At 36.2% G+C, this 17976-nt stretch overlaps 1 protein-coding gene across 3 annotated transcripts in view; it reads right to left on the reverse strand.

The window, feature by feature from the left end:
* The window catches only part of LOC133555080 (metal transporter CNNM4-like), a 131707-nt gene that overhangs the window by 16462 nt on the left and 97269 nt on the right, over positions 1–17976 (reverse strand). Inside the window, exons 6-7 of one of the 3 annotated variants that reach the window (XM_061904549.1) lie at positions 16510–16572; positions 3897–3953 (exon numbers count right to left, since the gene is read on the reverse strand). The exons of 1 other annotated variant lie outside the window; for it this stretch is intronic. In XM_061904549.1, the coding sequence (XP_061760533.1) occupies positions 3897–3953; positions 16510–16572 (120 nt within the window). The remainder of the gene's footprint in view (positions 1–3896; positions 3954–16509; positions 16573–17976) is intronic. One more of the 3 variants, XM_061904555.1, reaches the window with a different exon arrangement.

A 17976-nucleotide genomic window follows, 5' to 3' on the forward strand; every position in this document is an offset into this window, starting at 1 on the left:
GGGTCACCTGGAGACGGGGGGAGCTACGTGCGGCTGCTTTTTGTGGATTATAATTCGGCATTTAACACCATTATACCTGATAGACTGGTGTCCAAACTGTCGGACCTGGGTCTATCGAACTCCATCTGCATGTGGATTAAGGACTTCTTATCCAACCTCCCCCAGAGGGTGCAGTTTGGTCGCCACATGTCATCGAGCCTGTACCTCAGTACCGGCTCTCCACAAGGCTGCGTGCTGAGCCTCCTTCTCTACTCCATCCACACATACGACTGCACACCTGCCCACTCCAGCAAGTCCATCATCAAATTTGCGGATGACACCACCGTAGTGGGGCTCATCTCGGAGGGAGACGAGGCTGCATATCGGGACGAGGTGGAGAAGCTGTCGGATTGGTGCAAAGTCAACATCCTGGCCCTGAACACCTCCAAGACCAAGGAGCTGGTCATAGACTTCAGGAGGAAAAAAACGGACATCCTGCCCCTGATCATCAGTGGTGACTGTGTGGAGAGGGTCTCCGACTTCCGCTTCCTGGGAGTCCACCCGGCCGACGACCTATCCTAGAGCACCAACACCACGGCTACCATCAAGAAGGCACACCAGAGATTGCACTTCCTGAGAATACTCAGGAACAACCACCTCTCACAGGAACTGCTGGTGTCCTATCGGTGCTCCATTGAGAGCATACTGACCTACTGCATCTGCGTGTGGTTCAGCAGCTGCACGGCCGCAGAGAGAACGGCGCCCCAGAGAGTCATAAAGACCGCCCAGAAGATCCTGTACAGCTCTCGCTGTCTCAGGAAAGCACAGAGCATCCTGAAAGACCCATTCCACCCCGGGCACAGCCACCTGGAACTACTACCCTCAGGCAGACGCTACAGGGTGCTAAAAGCGAGCACCAATAGACTAAAAAACAGCTTTTACCCAAGAGCCATAGTAACATTAAACAGGCACTGAGTGAGCACAATATGTCCATCATGTCCTCATGTGTAATGTTTAAGTTTGTTTCTATTTTTTTGGACTACAATGTGCAATAATGTTATATGTATGTGTGTATATATATTCATATGCATGCATATATGCATCTGTGTGGATATATATACATATACATAGATACATCTCTCATATCTATCTTTTTTTTTACTATTTATATTACCATATTGTATATGCATCTTAGGAGGAACTGCTCCAATTTCGTTGTTCTTTGAACCTGTTCATTGCAATAATGACAATAAAACTCTATTCTATTGTATTCTATTCACATGTCGCAGTGATGCAATGCTTGTGTTATTCCATTCACACAAGTGGCAGTGATGCAATGATTGTGTTATTCCATCCACACAAGTCTCAGTCATGCAATGCTTGTGTTATTCCATTCACACAAGTGTCAGTGATGCAAGGATTGTGTTATTCCATTCACACAAGTGGTAGTGATGCAATGCTTGTGTTATTCCATTCACACAAGTGGCAGTGATGCAAGGATTGTGTTATTCCATTCACACACGTGGCAGTGATGCAAGGATTGTGTTTTTCCATTCACACACGTGGCAGTGATGCAGTGCTTGTGTTATTCCATTCACACACGTGGCAGTAATGCAAGGATTGTGTTATTCCATTCACACACTTGGCAGTGATGCAAGGATTGAGTTATTCCATTCACACACGTGGCAGTGATGCAATGCTTGTGGTCAGTGACATGCACAGCGACCTCACACAGCAGTAAAACAATAAAACAGTAAAATAAAATAAATGCATTAATATTCAAAATGTCACCAGCAAAAAGCAGCTACATCTTTGGTGGTTTCACACCACCCCAAAATGACATTCAAAAGTTGTGTTTCAATGAAATTTTTTTAAATTTATCTTGTTATGTAGTCGTAAACACATTTTTCTTGTTGTTGTAGGTTTGTGTTTCAATTAAATATTTTTTTCAACTATTGTAACTGGGAGAAAAAAATAATCCTACTTAAAAAAATATTTATTAGATAAAGGTCAATAAAATATTTATGTCATAAAAAACAAGAAATAAGAATACTATAAAAAAAGTATTTGAAAAAAAAGGAAACATGTAATATTGTTACTATTATTATGATTATTTTAATGTATACATTTAGTGTTTGTATATTTCACTTTCAATTTATTAAAAATTTTTTTTATCAAGTTGTTTTTGAAGATTATTCAACTATTTGAAGATAATTATTACTTACTTTTTGAGTAAAGGTCAATCAAAAAATAAAATAAATAAAAGACAAGCAAATACTATGGTTGTAATAAACAATACAATTCTGAACTCCACATTTTATCAACATTCGGTTGTCAAAATCTCTTTCAAAGTCGTTACACTGCACTTGAGTAAATTAATTTTGATACTTAAATAAATACGTATAAAATAATATATATATATTACATAGTATATACAGTATATTATATATACTATTATACATTATATGCATACATATATACATATACAAATATATATACATATACACCCATATATATATATATATATATATATATATATATATATATATATATATATATATATATATATACATATATATCTACATATACACATACACATTGATACACATATAGGTGTGTGTGTATATATATATATATATATATATATATGTATACAAAAATATATGTATATAAACATACACACATATATATATATACATATACACACATATATACATACATAAGTACATATATGCACATATGTGTGTGTGTATATATATGTATATATACATATACATATATATACATATATACACACACATTATATATATATATATATATATATATATATATATATATATATATATATACATATATATACATACATTTTTATTAATTTATTTTTTAGTTTATTTTTATACTTTGATCTGATCAAAATGTTATTATCGTTTAAGGGAAATTTAACAGGATGAGGGTTGTTTTATATTTTTAAATAAAATACTTTTCAAATAAAGCTTGATTAATAATTTGTATAATTCATAACAATGAATTAAAAAATTTTTTTAGGAGGAGTACATACCCACTTACCCATAACGATGCGATATAGAAAATGGATGGACGGAATAATGATTGCAATAAATATTACTATTTAAATATTAAATAAATATATATATATTTTTCCTATGGAGTGCATTTTACTACTTTGTACTGTTGTATTAAGTTGAAGCCATTATAGTCGACAATATTGAAATTAAATGAATGAAACACAATGGATTTAAATACATAAAAATGTCGAAAACAACAGTAAATCATCCCATTTACATTTTTTTGTTCATTTGTTCGGTTACAATTTTTGGAAGACGTGAAAAACTAATAGTCGCTATTTGTTTTCTGGTGATGTCTGTCACAATTTGTTTCCTTCAAATGATTGAAAGATGTGAAAAACAACAGTGACGACATCTCTGCTGATGTCTGTCACACAATGTGTTTCCTTCAAATGATTGAAAGACGTGAAAAACAAATAGTGACTGAGCTTGGAGTGACGTTTGTCACACAATCCGCTTTGTTCAAACGATTGGAAGACGTAAAAACAAAGTGACTACATTTCTGCTGATGTCTGTCACACAATTAGTCACAAATATTCATTCAAACGATTGGAAGGCGTGAAAACTTTAACAAAGTGACTACATTTCTGCTGATGTCTGTCACACAATTAGTCACGAATATTCATTTCAGCCTTTAAAGATGGCCTGGAGGCCTGCAAGTCATGTGTGGTAATTTTCCAAAGCTGCATGACTAAGAAGGGAGAGTGTCATCCGGCTATGTTCTTGCTTTGCTGGTGGGCATGCTGATGCATCCAGACCAGAACAGCGTGCACCGCAGGCAGGGGGCAGGGAGGAGGAGCTAAGCAGGTCACATGCACGATGATGTCTTGTTACCGCTTAACGTGAGTCTTCCAGCAGGTGGCCTCAGTGAGTCATAGGAAACGGTTTTACCTGGGACACGTCAACTTCAATGTTAGCTACACATGGAGTGTCAGCATTAAATAATAAATAAATGGGTTGTACTTGTATAGCGGTTTTTTACCTTCAAGGTACTCAAAGCGCTTTTGAGGGTTAGTTAGTGGTGAGGTCAGTCGGATGTGCTTTAGCACCAAGGAGAGAACTTTTTCATCACTTGCTGGCAGAAATCTTCAACAAGAGTTGGAAGGTTTTGGGGGCTTCAGCTTGTCAGTCGACGGACGCGGTAAAAATGGAACATCTTTCTCACTTGTGTGGCCCACACGCGGTGGCATCTGAACATACCAATAACCTCCTTCCCCCGGCTTCGCTACACATCTTAAAATGATGCCTGCAGCTGTGCCAGCAGTCAGCTACACACAAGTGAGCTCTGAGTTTAGTCAATCTATTTTTTTTTTTCAGCCAAGCATGATGTTGCTGTTTAAATGTGAGAGTAATGCTAGCATGCAGCTCACATAGCTATACGAGTGTTGCTAATAGATGTATATATATGTATATATATATATATATATATATACACACACACACACGGGTCTATCATGTTAGACCCGCTCGACATCCATTGCTTTCCTCCTCTCCAAGGTTCTCATAGTCATCATTGTCACCGACGTCCCACTGGGTGTGAGTTTTCCTTGCCCTTATGTGGGCCTACCGAGGATGTCGTAGTGGTTTGTGTTGTGGTTTGTGCAGCCCTTTGAGACACTAGTGATTTAGGGCTATATGAGTAAACATTGATTGATTGATTAATTTCTATATATACTGTATGTATATATATATATATATATATATATGTATATACATATATATATATATATATATATATATATATATATATATACATATATATATATATATATATATGTATATACATATATATATATATATATATATGTGTATATACATATATATGTATCCAGACAGATAGAGAGATATGGATATATACACACACACATACATACATATACTATACTCATACATATACACACACACATATATATATATATCCATCCATCCATTTTCTACCGCGTATTCCCTTTCGGGGTCGCGGGGGGCGCTGGCGCCTATCTCAGCTACAATTGGGCGGAAGGCGGGGTACACCCTGGACAAGTCGCCACCTCATCGCAGGGCCAACACAGATAGACAGACAACATTCACACTCACATTCACACACTAGGGCCAATTTAGTGTTGCCAATCAACCTATCCCCAGGTGCATGTCTTTGGAAGTGGGAGGAAGCCGGAGTATATATATATATATATATATATATATATATATATATATATATATATATATATATATATATATATATGTATATATATATATATATATATATATATATATATATATATATATATATATATCCAGACAGATAGATGATAGATAGAGAGATATGGATATATACACACACACATACATACATATACTATACGCATACATATACACACACATATATATATGTATATACATATATACATAGACACATATATATACATATACACACATATATATATATACATATGTATATATACTGTATATATGGATATATACACACACATACACATATATATATGGATATATACACATACATACATATATACACACATATATATATGTATATACAGATACACATATATACATATACACACATACATATATATACATATACACACATATATATATACAACTATTTAAGTTAAGTTAATTTAATTTATATATATATAAGTTAAATTAACTTAACTTAAATAGTTGTGTATACATATATATTTATATCTATATATATATGTGTATATGTATATATATATATGTGTGTATATGTATACATGTGTATCTGTATATATATATATATATATATATATATATATATATATATATATATATATATATATATATATATACACATATACACACATATATACGTATATATATGTACACACATATACACATACACACATACATACATATATATATATAAATATGCATATACATATACACATATATACACATTTATATATTTAAGTTAAGTTACCTTAGAGATATACGTATATATTATATATTTTATACACATCCTCACATATATACGTATACATACATATACACACATATATACATATATATATAAATACATATATATACATATGTATATACATATACACATCTAAATATTTAAGTTAATTTAACTTATATATATATATATATATATATATATTATATTTTTTATATATACGCACATATGTACATACATATATACACACACATATGTATACATACATATACACACATCTATATATTTAAATTAAGTTAATTTAGGATATATATATATATATATATATATATATATATATATATATAAATAAATGTGTGTGTGTGTATATATTAGGGCTGTGATTTTTGGGGTCACGATTAGATAATATATCAATTTTTTCAAGTCGATTCGATTCTCGATTCAAAAACGATTCTGTATTCATTCAATACATAGGATTTCAGCAAGATCTACCCCAGTCTGCTGACATGCAAGCAGAGTAGTAGATTAAAAAAAAAAAAAAAGCTTTTATATTTGTAAAGGACAATGTTTTTTCAACTGATTGCAATAATGTAAATTTGTTTTAACTATTAAACGAACCAAAAATATGACTTATTTTATCTTTGTGAAAATATTGGACACAGTGTGTTGTCAAGCTTATGAGATACGATGCAAGTGTAAGCCACTGTGACACTATTGTTCTCTTTTTAATTTTTATAAATGTCTAATGATAATGTCAATGAGGGATTTTTAATCACTGCTATGCCGAAATTATAACTAATATTGATACTGTTGTTGATAATATTCATTTTTGTTTTACTACTTTTGGTTTGTTCTGTGTCGTGTTTGTGTCTTCTCTCAATTGCTCTGTTTATTGCAGTTCTGAGTGTTGCTGGGTCAGGTTTGGTTTTGGAATTGGATTGCATTGTTATGGTATTGCTGTCTAGTGGTTTGTTGGATTATTGAAAAAAAAAAATGTAGAGATTATTTTTAAATGAGAATCGATTCTGACTCGCACAACGTATTCAATTAGATTTTTTTCCATACCCCTAGTTTATATATATATATACACACACACACATATACACACACCTATATATACATACATATACACACATATATACATATACACATATATACACATAGACTTATATATATATATATATATATATATACATATATACAGAAATATACATATATCTACACATTTATATATTTAAGCTAAGTTAATTTATATATATATGTATACATATATGTGTACATATTATATTAATATAATGGCTACAGAATTGATAATCAATTTGACTGTGAAAGTTTGACCTCGACCTTGTTTACTTCCGTGACAATCTCCTTAAAGTTGTGTATTCAATAACAAATATCATACAGCTAAAATGTGCCAAACATGAATACGTGTGGAGAGAGTTTTGCATTATTCCCATCATGCTTTGTTACGGATTTAAATGAGTGTCATTTAAAAGATGTTATGGTGCATGGACGTTTTTTTTTCTAAAAATGTCAACAAAGTTCAGTGAGCAGGTCGTGTTATGACTGACATTGTCTGTTGACATTTTGTGTTGGTTGAAAATTGTTTTGGATTTTTTTTTTACACCATGACCAGAGAATGTTGTTTGCATACTTCCTTTCAGAGCATATTTAAAGGTCGTTAACCTGAATTTCTCACAATGTCCACCAGATGGTGACATAACAGCAGCATCAAATTTACCAGACTATTTCAATGAATGCAATCTCCCTCTGGGTAAAATTCCTTATTTAACTCATGACGTATCGCTCTAAGTGGTCGTCCTCAGTAGCTCAGACCTACTTCCTGATCCTGTCTACAACGCTCAGCCTTCTGGATAACATTGTACATAAACATTTAGCAAGACATCCTCACTTGCTAGTTCACATGTATTTATGTATTTATTTAACCTTTATTTATCCAGAATAAGGCAATTAAGAACAGATTTCCAAAGATAGCATTTCCACGACAGAGTTGTTGAAGTGTGATGATAACCTCTCATCATCTAATCCAGTGGTCCCCAACCACCGGGCCGCAGCCCGGCAACGGGCCATGGCTCGATTGGTACCGGGCCGCAGAAGAATTGTTTTTTCATTTTTATATATATAAAAAAATAAAAAATAAATATATATATATATATATATATATTTTTTTTTTTTTTATTAAATCAACATAAAAAACACAATATACACTTACAATTAGTGCACCAACCACAAAAACCACCCTTTTTCATGCCAAAAACGTCCCTTTTTCATGACAAAAAAAAAAAATAAAATATATAAAAAAAGGACTTTCAATCTAAGCAGGAGGTAATAAAGGAAGATCTCCATTGAGACAGAGAGACTTTTATAACTGAAGAAATATAAGGAAGACTTCTATAAACAAGTTATCGATGCTTTTGATCAGAAGGAGCTGCACATGGACTTCATTTTTAATAAAGGTAAGACCATAATAAAGTTTTTTTTATTAAATGTACTTTTCATGGTGATATCCTTACATCACACTCAAATTTTTAAGCGCAGGCCTAAATTTACCGCATGCCTTTGCCAGAGTGAGAAGAGGTTTCAAATAAATAAGCGCCCCGGCGGCAAATCAAGGAAATACGGTATGTATGTTTTGTATGTATAGGTGACAAAGTAAATTACTGTAATATATAATATGATATGTATATTATACAAACTCCGTTTCCATATGAGTTGGGAAATTGTGTTAAATGTAAATATAAACGGAATACAATGATTTGCAAATCATTTTCAACCCATATTCAGTTTTCATGCTACAAAGACAACATATTTGATGTTCAAACTGATAAACTTTTGTTTTTGTTGCAAATAATCATTAACTTTAGAATTTGATGCCAGCAACACGTGACAAAGAAGTTGGGAAATGTGGCAATAAATACTGATAAAGTTGAGAAATGCTCATCAAACACTTATTTGGAACATCCCACAGGTGTGCAGGCTAATTGGGAACATAAAACAGCTTCCCAGAAAATGCTCAGTCTTTCACAAGAAAGGATGGGGCGAGGTACACCCCTTTGTCCACAACTGCGTGAGCAAATAGTCAAACAGTTTAAGAACAACGTTTCTCAAAGTGCAATTGCAAGAAATATAGGGATTTCAACATCTACGGTACATAATATCATTAGAAGTTTCAGAGAATCTGGAAAAATCACTCCACGTAAGCGGCATGGCCGGAAACCAACATAGAATGACCGTGAACTTCGATACCTCAGGTGGCACTGTATCAAAAACCGACATCAATCTCTAAAGGATATCACCACATGGGCTCAGGAACACTTCATAAAACCACTGTCTTTGAATACAGTTGGTCGCTACATCTGTAAGTGCAAGTTAAAGCTCTACTATGCAAAGTGAAAGTCATTTATCAAAAACACCCAGAAACGCCGCCGGCTTTGTTGGGCCTAAGCTCATCTAATATGGAGTGATGCAAAGTGGAAAAGTGTTCTGTGGTCTGACGAGTCCGCATTTCAGTTTTTTTGGGGAAACTGTGGACGTTGTGTCCTCCGGATCAAAGAGGAAAAGTACAATCCGGATTGTTCTAGGCGCAAAGATGAAAAGCCAGCATGTGTGTTGGTATGGGGGGTGCATTAGTGCCCAAGGCATGGGTAACTTACACATCTGTGAAGGCACCATTAATGCGGTTAGGTACATCCAGCTTTTGGAGAAACATATTTTGCCGTCCAGCAACGTTATCATGGACGCCCCTGCTTATTTCAGCAAGAAAATGCCAAGCTACGTGTTACAACAGCGTGGCTTCGTAGTAAAAAAAGAGTGCGGGTACTAGACTGGCCCGCCTGCAGTCCAGACCTGTCTCCCATCGAAAATGTGTGGCGCATTATGAAGCGTAAAATATGACAGCGGAGATCCCGGATTGTCGAACGACTGAAGCTCTACATAGAACAAGAATGGGAAAGAATTCAACTTTCAAAGCTTCAACAATTAGTTTCCTCAGTTCCCAAACATTTATTGAGTGTTGTTAAAAGAAAAGGTGATGTAACACAGTGGTGAACATGCCCTTTCCCAACTACTTTGGCATGTGTTGCAGCCATGAAATTCTAAGTTAATTATTATTTGCAAAAAAATATATAAATGTTTTGAGTTTGAACATCAAATATCTTGTCTTTGTAGTGCATTCAATTGAATATGGGTTGAAAAGGATTTGCAAATCATTGTATTCGGTTTATATTTACATCTAACACAATTTCCCAACTCATATAGAAACAGGGTTTGTAAACGGGGCGGTATAGCTCGGTTGGTAGAGTGGCCGTGCCAGCAACTTGAGGGTTCCAGGTCCTAGTCATTGCCGTTGTGTCCTTGTGCAAGACACTTGACCCACCTGCTCCCAGTGCCACCAACACTGCTTTAAATGTAACTTAGATATTGGCTTTCACTATGTAAAAGTGCTTTGAGTCACTACAGAAAAGTGCTATCTTAATATAATTCACTTCACTTCACTTAAAATCAATTTTATTTACACAACAAGTAAAAAAAAAGCTATCAATATTGGATCGTGACATCCCTTTTATTGACCAACAAAAATGTAATCTAATAATTTTTTACTATTATGATTTACAATTATTTTAAATAATAATAATGAAAAATAAAATGATAGATAAATAATAATTAATTCAAACAACAATTATTTAAAATAATAATAATATATTCAAACAATTCAGTCATTTGACAATGAGCAATGAGTATGTGCTGCCACTGCCATGTAGTGTTTACTTCTTTATTAATGTAACAATTCAATGTAACAATTAGTATAACAATTTAATAATGTTATATGTGTGTATATATATATATATATATATATATATACATATATATATATATATATACATATATATATATATATGTATGGATATGAGCATGTGTGTGGATATATACATATATTGTATTTTTCGGACTATAAGTCGCAGTTTTATTCATAGTTAGGGTGCGACTTATACTCAGGAGCGACTTATGTGTGAAATTATTAACACATTACCGTAAAATATCAAATAATATCATTTAGCCCTTTGAGGGCTATATAAATAAACATTGCCTGATTGATTAGCCTTAAAGTTACAGACACGCGATATTGCCTTTTTGATGAAAAGTTCCCTACTGGATGTGGAGGAGCACCAATCAGGTCAACTTGTTTTCAGCGAGTTAGTGTGCTACAAGCTACCGGGAGTAAATTTATGATGTTTTTTTCTACAATAAACAAACCCTTTATTGTTATGATTCAAATCTAAAATGATGTCACTACGTGGTGTAAATGTTAGTGGGGGTAATGTGGACAGAGAATGAAGGAGTGAAAACAAAAAAGGACAAGATTTTGCGGCCATCACGGTCCATCATAAAGTGGCAGTACTCATAATCGGGGTTTGGTATGTACCTGGATTTTAAGGCCACCACTCAGTCCACTTAGGCTTCCAAATGCAAAACTGCTTTGCTTTGGAGTAACTGATTTTTAAAAACGGACCATAAATAACTGCAAACTATTAGAAATGCGAAACAAAATGTATTAGCTTTGTTTACATTAAAACATTTTGGACATTTATTTTATTTGAAATAAAAATTACTTTTTGGTCAAAGTGTGGTATTAATAGTTCCATCTTGAATTGAACTATGGCGGCACGCTGCGTTAGTCGTGTACGCTTGTCTTTGTCCGTATTTCACAAGGAATAACGGAGACTTCAAAGAGGGTTTTCGAGCTCTGGCTTCCAGCACTGTATTTGTTGACTTATAGAGTAGACATCCCAGCAGCCACAAGACATTGATACAACCATACATGTCCTTAAAGGCCTACTGAAACCCACTACTACAGACCACGCAGTCTGATAGTTTATATATCAATGATGAAATATTAACATTGCGACACATGCCAATATGGCCGGTGTAGTTTACTAAATTGCAATTTTAAATTTTGCGCGAAGTATCCTGTTGAAAACGTTGCAGTGTTATGACGCGTATGATGACGCGTGCACGTGACGTCACGGATTGTAGCAGACATTTTGTTCCAGCTCCGATCCCAGCCATAAGTCGTCTGCTTTAATTGCATAATTACACAGTATTCTGGACATCTGTGTTGCTGAATCTTTTGCAATTTGTTCAATGAATAATGGAGACGTCAAAGAAGAAAGATGTAGGTGGGAAGCGGTGAATTGCGGCCGCCTTTAAGCCTTTAGCAACACAAACACAGCAGATGTTTCCTTGTCTACATTCCCAAAAGATGACGGTGAAGCTTTACTATGGAACAGAGCGGTCAAGCGAACATGGTTCCCTACCACATGTCAACCGGCAGGTTTCGGTGAGAAAATTGTGGTAATAAGTCGGCTCTTACCATAGACATGAGCGGAGAGCTTGCGTCGTTCCTCGTGCACCTGTCAAAGAGGCAGCTGCGGACTCTCTTGCCTCCTACAACCGGCCACCCCTGAACGTGAGATGGTTCCACCGTGGAGGAGGGGAAAAAAAAAAAATCTCAGCCCAGCCCCAACCGTTGCCTTCGCTTCGCCTCGTCGAGAAACGGGGCTTCCCTCAGAGACACTGGCGGTCACCACACCCGTGGCCACACCCCTCCGACTTTCAGGTACGACCATATAATCTCACTAAAACACTAGTAACACAATAAGCAGATAAGGGATTTTCCAGAATTATCCTCGTAAATGTGTCTAATAACATCTGAATCGCTCCCACTGCCCTCGTCTTTTTTTTTTCTAGTCCTTCACTCTCGCTTTCCTCATCCACGAATCTTTCATCCTCGCTCAAATTAATGGGGAAATCGTCACTTTCTCGGTCCGAATCGCTCTCGCGGCTGTGGCCATGATTGTAAACAATGTGAGGATGTGAGGAGCTCCACAACCCGTGACGTCACGCGCACATCGTCTGCTACTTCTGATACAGGCAAGGCTTCTTTATTAGCGACCAAAAGTTGCGAACTTTATCGTCGATGTTCTCTACCAAATCCTTTCAGCAAAAATATGGCAATATCGCAAAATTATCAAGTATGACACATAGATTGGACCAGCTATCCCCGTTTAATAAAGAAAATCTCATTTCAGTAGGCCTTTAATAGTTCCATCTTGAACTGAACTACGGCGGCACGCTGCTTTAGTCGTATACACTTGTCTTTGTCCGTATTTCACAAGGAATACCGTAGACTTCAAAGAGGGTTTTCGAGCTCTGGCCTCTCCTTGGCACTATCGCTAACTATGAGTAACTAGCACTGTATTTGTTGACTTGTAGAGTAGACACCCCAGCAGGCACAAGACATTATTACAACCATACATGTCCTTAAAATCTGACTTTGAAACAACATTGCAAAATAGTTGTATTTGTCACAACCTGACATTGAAAAAATGTAATTAAAAAGCATGTTGTTTCAACGTTGTAATTGAGTTGTATAATATTGGTTGGGAAATGACCAAAATTCAACGGTCAAATCAACGTCACCACCTGACATAGAATAAACGTTATTAAAAAACATGTTGTTTCAACGTTGTACTTGTGTTGTAGAATATAGGTTGGAAAATGACCATAATTCAACAGTCAAATCAATGTCACAACCTAACATTGAGTAACTTAGTCAAAATCGTTGTATTTGTGTTGTAGAATATTGGTTGGGAAATGACCAAAATCCAACAATCAAATCAACGTCACAACCCGACATTGAATAAACGTCATTAAAAAGCATGTTGTTTCAACGTTGTATTTGTGTTGTAGAATATTGGTTGGGAAATGACCAAAATCCAACAATCAACGTCACAACCCGACATTGAATAAACGTCATTAAAAAGCATGTTGTTTCAACGTTGTATTTGTGTTGTAGAATATAGGTTGGAAAATAACCAAATATCAATATTAAATCAACGTCACAACCTGACATTGATTAAACGTTGTCAAAAAGCATGTTGTTTCAACGTTGTGTTTTTGTTGTAGAATGTAGGTTGGAAAATTACCAAAATGTAATGTTCAAATTAACCATAGAACCCAACATTTATTAAACATAATCAAAAAGCATGTTGTTTCAACGTTGTATTTGTGTTGTAGAATATAGGTTGGGAAATGAACAAAATTCAAAGGTCAAATTAATACAACCTGACATTGAATAAACGCAATTAAAAAGCATGTTGTTTCAACGTTGTATTTGTGTTGTAGAATATTGTTTGGGAAATGACCAAAATTCAATGACAAATCAACGTCAGAACCCAACATTGATTAAACGTCGTCAAAAAGCATGTTGTTTCAACGTTGTATTTGTGTTGTAGAATAGTGGTTGGAAAATGACCAAAATTCAATGTTTAATCAACTTCACAACCTGACTTTGAGTAAACGTCGTCAAAAAGCATGTTGTTTCAACGTTGTAGTTGTGTTGTAGAATATAGGTTGGAAAATTACCAAAAGGTAATGGTCCAATCAACCATAGAACCCAACATTGATTAAACATAATCAAAATGCATGTTGTTTCAACGTTGTATTTGTGTTGTAGAATATAGGTTGGGAAATGACCAACAATCAACGGTCAAATGAACGTGACAACCCGAGATTGATTAAACGTTGCTCCAAAGTTAGGTTTGAGTTGCCCCACATCAGGACCTAATTCAACAAGTTCTCAACCTTGTTTCAATGTCTTGCGCCTGTTGGGATATGAGTGATGAGGTGGTTCCACTTCCTGTCTCTCACTTCATCTACCGTATGGAAAAAAATCAGATTAAAAATAACCCCCAACATCGTCTTGACCCTTTTAGCGCTCTTAGTGGAGTTTGAGCGTGTGGCGTGCAATCTTCCCCCACAACAGTAGAAGCGCTGCTTTCAAAGGCCCTTGTTTGTTGTTCATTAACCTGTTGGCTACCTTTGGCGACAACCAACAATTGTCATTAAAGTGTTGCTGCAGCTGGAACTAATCAAAACTTTTATTGGAAAAGTTGATGCGGAATCAAAGCAGAATTAAAGCTGCAAGCAGCGATGGACGGGACCGATTGGGCTGCTGCCGCTGCGACCCAAGCCCGGATAAGCGGTGGTTCAATCTCTCTCCTGTGCTTATTTGAAGCCGACACGACAAACGGCCTCAGAGGGGATGTTTGAAAAAAGGCAAGGTTTTTTTTGCCATATTTTGTATTTAGGGGGAATTGCACATTTCATGTTGATTTTAGCTGGGGGTTGTCAGTGTATGAAATATAGGTCTAAGTGTAGAAATGTTTTTCAGCGCATAAAAAGAAATTCAACCGGAGCAGAAACATAGGAGGAAACGGGATTAAAACCCGATGCTAACCGCCCATTGAAAATACATGGGTACGGCTAGTAGCTACTATTAGCAAACAGATAGACTTACCAACTGGCCGTAATATCTTAACATCGACACACTCTCTCGTCGCAACTCGGCACCTATAAGTTTACAATTAGTTGTAAAATGTTGGACGATTGTTTTTACGATATGCAGGCAAATGACAACTTTAAAACATACCGGCTTAGCTACGGCACCTGGCAGCCATATTGGTATAGACGATCACAGCCCCTCCCTCACGAATGTTGGTGAGTGCGCACCAGTAGCAGACGGTACGGATAAAAAAAGAGAAAAAAAAACGTCTCCCTCACTGTGTCTGTGCACGGCGGCAATCTTTTAAATGGTTTTCAGCACAGCGGTTCTTTGAAGGCTGATAAAATCAAAACCGTAGCAGTAATTAAAACTCTTTCATCAACTTTTAATCAGAAGGGTTCAATCTCTCTCCTGTGGTATTTTGAAGCCGACACAACAAACGCGCTCAGAGGAGATAATGTTTAAAAAAAGGTGACCGGTTTTTACAAAACTTTTGTTTTGAAGGGGGAATTGCAAACTTCCTTTTGATTTTTGCTGGGGGTTGTCAATATATGAAATGTATGTCTAAGTGAGACCTACATAGAGATTTTTTTTCATGTCTCTACGACATTCCTACTGGAAGTTACAGGCAGTTTTGTCTTTGTTTTCTTCCTAGGAGCAGTTTTGTCTGTGTTTTATTCCTAGGGGGTGTTAGAGCGCAATTTTGAGTTTTGGGGTTAGGTTCTTTTGATTAGATCGCAATTTTCGCCAGTCCTGATGTGTGTGTCCAGTTTGGTGAGTTTTGAAGTATGATAAGGGGGTCAAATTACAGCTCAAAGCTGCAGAATAATAATAAAGAAAGAATAAAACGCTAGAAATTCAATAGGGTCCTCTGTCCCAAAGGGACATTCGGTCCCTAATAATTGCAGCGGTGGGCTGTACAGATTCTGAAGGAGTGATGTCCACAGACGGGGGGATTTTGGGAGACGGGACGGGATGCTTGACATTGACAGAAAAATGGACCCGTGGCCCACTTCAGTACGTCAGTCACAGTTTGACAAACATATGTTACGTCTACATCTAAGGATTGTGTGAGAATTCTAAACTACACCTCTGGCCAACTAATATCTAGGACCAGCTACCCCCCCGTGTTATTAAAAAAAGAACCCAGACATGCCGGAGGTTACCTGGCAACCGAGAGAACAGAGAAAACCTCTTAAAGGAGACGAGGCGAGGATGAGGTGGAGCCACTGAGAGGAGAGAGGGTCAAAAGGTGACGGAGCGGGTGATGAGACAAGGTGCGTGCAAAATTACAGCGAGGGACATTTTGAAGGTGTAGGACTTGGTGCACACACACTATATACATGTTCAGTGTCTCATACTTGGTGCACACACACTATATACATGTTCAGTGTCTCATACTTGGTGTACACACACTATATACATGTTCAGTGTACAAACCCCGTTTCCATATGAGTTGGGAAATTGTGTTAAATGTAAACATAAACGAAACAGAATGATTTGCAAATCTTTTTTAACCCATATTCTATTGAATGCACTACAAAGACAATATATTTGATGTTCAAACTCATAAGCTTTATTTTTTTTTTTGCAAATAATAAATAACTTAGAATTTCATGGCTGCAACACGTGCCAAAGTAGTTGGGAAAGGGCATGTTCACCACTGTGTTACATCACCTTTTCTTTTAACAACACTCAATAAACGTTTGGGAACTGAGGAAACTAATTGTTGAAGTTTTGAAAGTGGAATTATTTCCCATTCTTGTTTTATGTAGAGCTTCAGTCATTCAACAGTCCGGGGTCTCCGCTGTCGTATTTTACACTTCATAATGCGCCACACATTTTCGATGGGAGACAGGTCTGGACTGCAGGCGGGCCAGGAAAGTACCCGCACCCTTTTTTTTACGAAGCCACGGTGTTGTAACACGTGCTGAATAACGCTTGGCATTGTCTTGCTGAAATAAGCAGGGGCGTCCATGAAAAAGATGGCGCTTAGATGGCAGCATATGTTGTTCCAAAACCTATATGTACCTTTCAGCATTAATGGTGCCTTCACAGATGTGTAAGTTACCCATGCCTTGGGCACTAATGCACCCCCACACCATCACAGATGCTGGCTTTTGAACTTTGCGTTGACAACAGTCTGGATGGTTCGCTTCCCCTTTGGTCCGGATGACACGATGTTGAATAGTTCGAAAAACAATTTGAAATGTGGACTCGTCAAAACACAGAATACTTTTCCACTTTGCATCAGTCCATCTTAGATGATCTCGGGCCCAGAGAAGCCAGCGGCGTTTCTGGATGTTGTTGATAAATAGCTTGCATTGTTCTTAAACTGTTTGACTATTTGCTCATGCAGTTGTGGACAAAGGGGTGTACCTCGCTCCATCCTTTCTTTTGAAAGACTGAGCATTTTTTGGGAAGCTGTTTTTATACCCAATCATGGCAACCACCTGTTCCCAATTAGTCTGCACACCTTTGGGATGTTCCAAATAAGTGTTTAAGCATTCCTCAAATTTATCAGTATTTATTGCCACTTTTCCCAACTTCTTTGTCACGTGTTGCTGGCATCAAATTCTAAAGTTAATAATTATTTGCACCAAAAAAAAATGTTTAAATCAGTTTGAACATCA

This window comes from Nerophis ophidion, linkage group LG01 (genome assembly GCF_033978795.1).
Source record: "Nerophis ophidion isolate RoL-2023_Sa linkage group LG01, RoL_Noph_v1.0, whole genome shotgun sequence".
NCBI lineage: Eukaryota > Metazoa > Chordata > Actinopteri > Syngnathiformes > Syngnathidae > Nerophis > Nerophis ophidion.